The sequence below is a fragment of the Thamnophis sirtalis genome, unplaced genomic scaffold (genome assembly GCF_051295495.1).
Source record: "Thamnophis sirtalis isolate CommonGarterSnake01/CBP01778 unplaced genomic scaffold, rThaSir2_p1.2 scaffold_17, whole genome shotgun sequence".
Classification (NCBI taxonomy): domain Eukaryota; kingdom Metazoa; phylum Chordata; class Lepidosauria; order Squamata; family Natricidae; genus Thamnophis; species Thamnophis sirtalis.
In genome coordinates this window covers 3,568,300-3,570,884 of record NW_028261397.1, presented here as the reverse complement: position 1 = coordinate 3,570,884, position 2,585 = coordinate 3,568,300, and the positions used below count along the sequence as shown (strand labels likewise).

The 2,585-nt window shown below is 37.4% G+C and overlaps 1 protein-coding gene across 1 annotated transcript in view; it reads right to left on the bottom strand.

Moving 5' to 3' along the window:
- Positions 1–376: 376 nt before the first annotated feature.
- The window catches only part of SPATA22 (spermatogenesis associated 22), an 18,869-nt gene continuing 16,660 nt past the window's right edge, over positions 377–2,585 (bottom strand). Inside the window, exon 9 of the mRNA XM_087702843.1 lies at positions 377–652. Coding sequence (XP_087558969.1) covers positions 614–652 — 39 coding nt within the window. The 3' untranslated portion in view covers positions 377–613. The remainder of the gene's footprint in view (positions 653–2,585) is intronic.

Below are 2,585 nucleotides of genomic sequence, written 5' to 3'. Positions count from 1 at the left end.
GGTGTTGTAAAAATGTCTTTGTATTTCTCTATACGTGTATGTTTCTAAACAAAAAATAACCGTTTCTGTAATGTTTACAGTTGTTCACTTCAGTGTTTCACTAGAAAAGTGATTTGTCGGTATGCATGAGAAATGTCCTTTTTTCTTTCTTTCTTCCGGAAATCGGAAAAAAGCAAGTTTGGTGAGTGGATTTTTGGTGCTGTATAATGAAGTTTTCTTCGGAACGCTCCGAAATTTTAAAGAATTCCCATAAAGATTCTGTGGCCACGTCGACCCCCATTTCGTATTTATAACAGTTTCTAGGACTCGGATGTGATCCTGACGTCGAAAGTGCTTCCCTCTCGCACCTCTGGAAATTTATATCGGGAAATGTAGATCGATGCTTCCATTTTGTATTTTTTTAACGTTATTTTAAAAAATCCCTTTTTTTAAGCAACAACAACAAAAAGCAGGTAGAGTTTGTTAAAAACCAGCCGAAACATCAGGAAGTTGATTCTCCAGGTTTTTCCTGCGTGGGTAGATTAAAAAATGGACAAACATTTTCTTATCCTTGTAAAAAGATGCATGAAATCAGTTGTCTACCTGTGGGGTGATGTTTTTCTTTTTCTTTCTTTCAAAAAAATGTGTATTTTGGGCGTAAAAATCCTCTTTTCTAAAAAAAGAAGGGAGAAAGGTAATCTTTGCATACAGGCCCTTTTTTTCTTGCGATCGTCACCAAAACAGCCTCGATGTTTAGGGAAATAAAATAAATAAATAAGGTTGGGTCGGGGAGCCCAGCTATCCAGCATGCTTCCAGTCTCCAGATGTTCAAAGCCATGCGCAGAGTTGCGCCTGCTCATACCTCAACGGATCCCTTTTCGTAATTCTCAAATGGTGTGGATGCAACAACAGGTAGTCCTTGACATACGACCACAACTCGGCCCAAAATTTAAGCGAGACCTTTGTTAAGTGAGTTTGGCCCCATTTCGCTGTTATTAAGTTAGAGATTGGACAATCATTTGCCTGAAATGGTCTACGGTCTTCTGCTTGAGGAGAGGGCTGGACTGGAACACCTCCAAGGTCCCTTCCAACTCTTCTCCTCTCCTCTTCCTCTTCCTCTTCCTCTCCTGTTTGAAATCATTTAATTCTAATTCTATTCTGTCCTGTCCTATCCTATTCAAAATCTATTCCATTATTTTAAATCTATTCCATTCTATTCTAATTCTATTTCTATTGTATTCTATATTCCTATTCTGTTCTCTTCCAGTCCATTCCACTCCTACTCCTCCTACTCCTACTCCTATTTTACTCTATTCACAAAAAAAGTCACAAAAAGGGATCCCACAACTGTCATAAGTATGAATCCGTTGCCAAGCATCCGAATTTTGATTGTGTGGCCATGAGGATGCCACAACAGTTCCAAGTGTGAAAAAACGCTCAGTGGTGTGAAAAAAAAGTGCAAGTCACATTTTTCAGTGCTGTTGTAACTCCGGTCCCTAAACGAACTGTTTGTAAGTCAAGGACTACCTACCCTGGAGTTGTGACCAACCCAAATGCTTCCCTGAGATCTAAGCCCATCGGATCCTGATGGAATTTGGATCATCAGTTGAAGAAAATGTAAGTCATCCTTAGAGATCCAGTTTGTGGTAAAAGTTGCACAGAAACTGGATTGTATAAATTGCTCATACTGAGGAATTTTAAGAAATCTGCCATTTCAAATGTGCATAATATCATTTTTTTTCCTTTTTTTTTTTTAAAAAAAGCAAAAATTACTGGTTCAGGTTCAAGTAGTCTAAAGATATAAATATAAATATATATATATAAATATAAATAGATGTAAATAATTTTACGTGTAACAAAAAGCTGTATTTTCCATGACTGTGGTTTCTGTATTTTTGTCACAGTGCCTCCTGTTTTTAAAATATTAACCACTCCCCTGTGTTGTTGAACAGCTATTCCCAGTGGCTTAAAAATCTGAATTTTCTGATATGCCAAGACGGTATGATAATAAAGCAACTAATTGTCAGCAAAACTGGCTGTTCGTTTTTCTGTCATCCAAGCAAAATCTCCTCTTCAGTTTCTACAAGATGAAAGAGAATTGGCTCATAATATTGAGTTATTATTGATTTGAGCAGTGCTTAATTCTTTCGAGAGCACAGCGGGGCGTCCTTTTGTTACGATCGCTTTGAAATAAGCAGCCGCACAGAATCTAAACAAGCCCTTTTATATGAAACTGAATTCTTGGTAAAAAGCGATAGGAAAGAGCAAGCTAGCAATTTTTATTTCACAAAAACTACACACAAAAGAAGGAAAGCATGAAATGCTGCTGTGATGACCTATATATTATTCCGGTGGATGCTGTAACTCTCTTAACAACCCTTGGTGCTCTCTTTTGGGGAATGTCACATTTGCACTGCGGGGAAAAATTGTGGTTTTCTTGATAATTGCCAGCTGTTTCCAGTAGTAAAATTGCAATATGTGGTTGTGTGATTTTATAACTTCCATTTTTGACTGTTAATTGCAGTGGCCATATGTCCTTTATTATAAAGGACAGTCCCTTTATTTCAGAAAGCTGCCCTTCAGATTTATTTATTCCCCCAAAACCT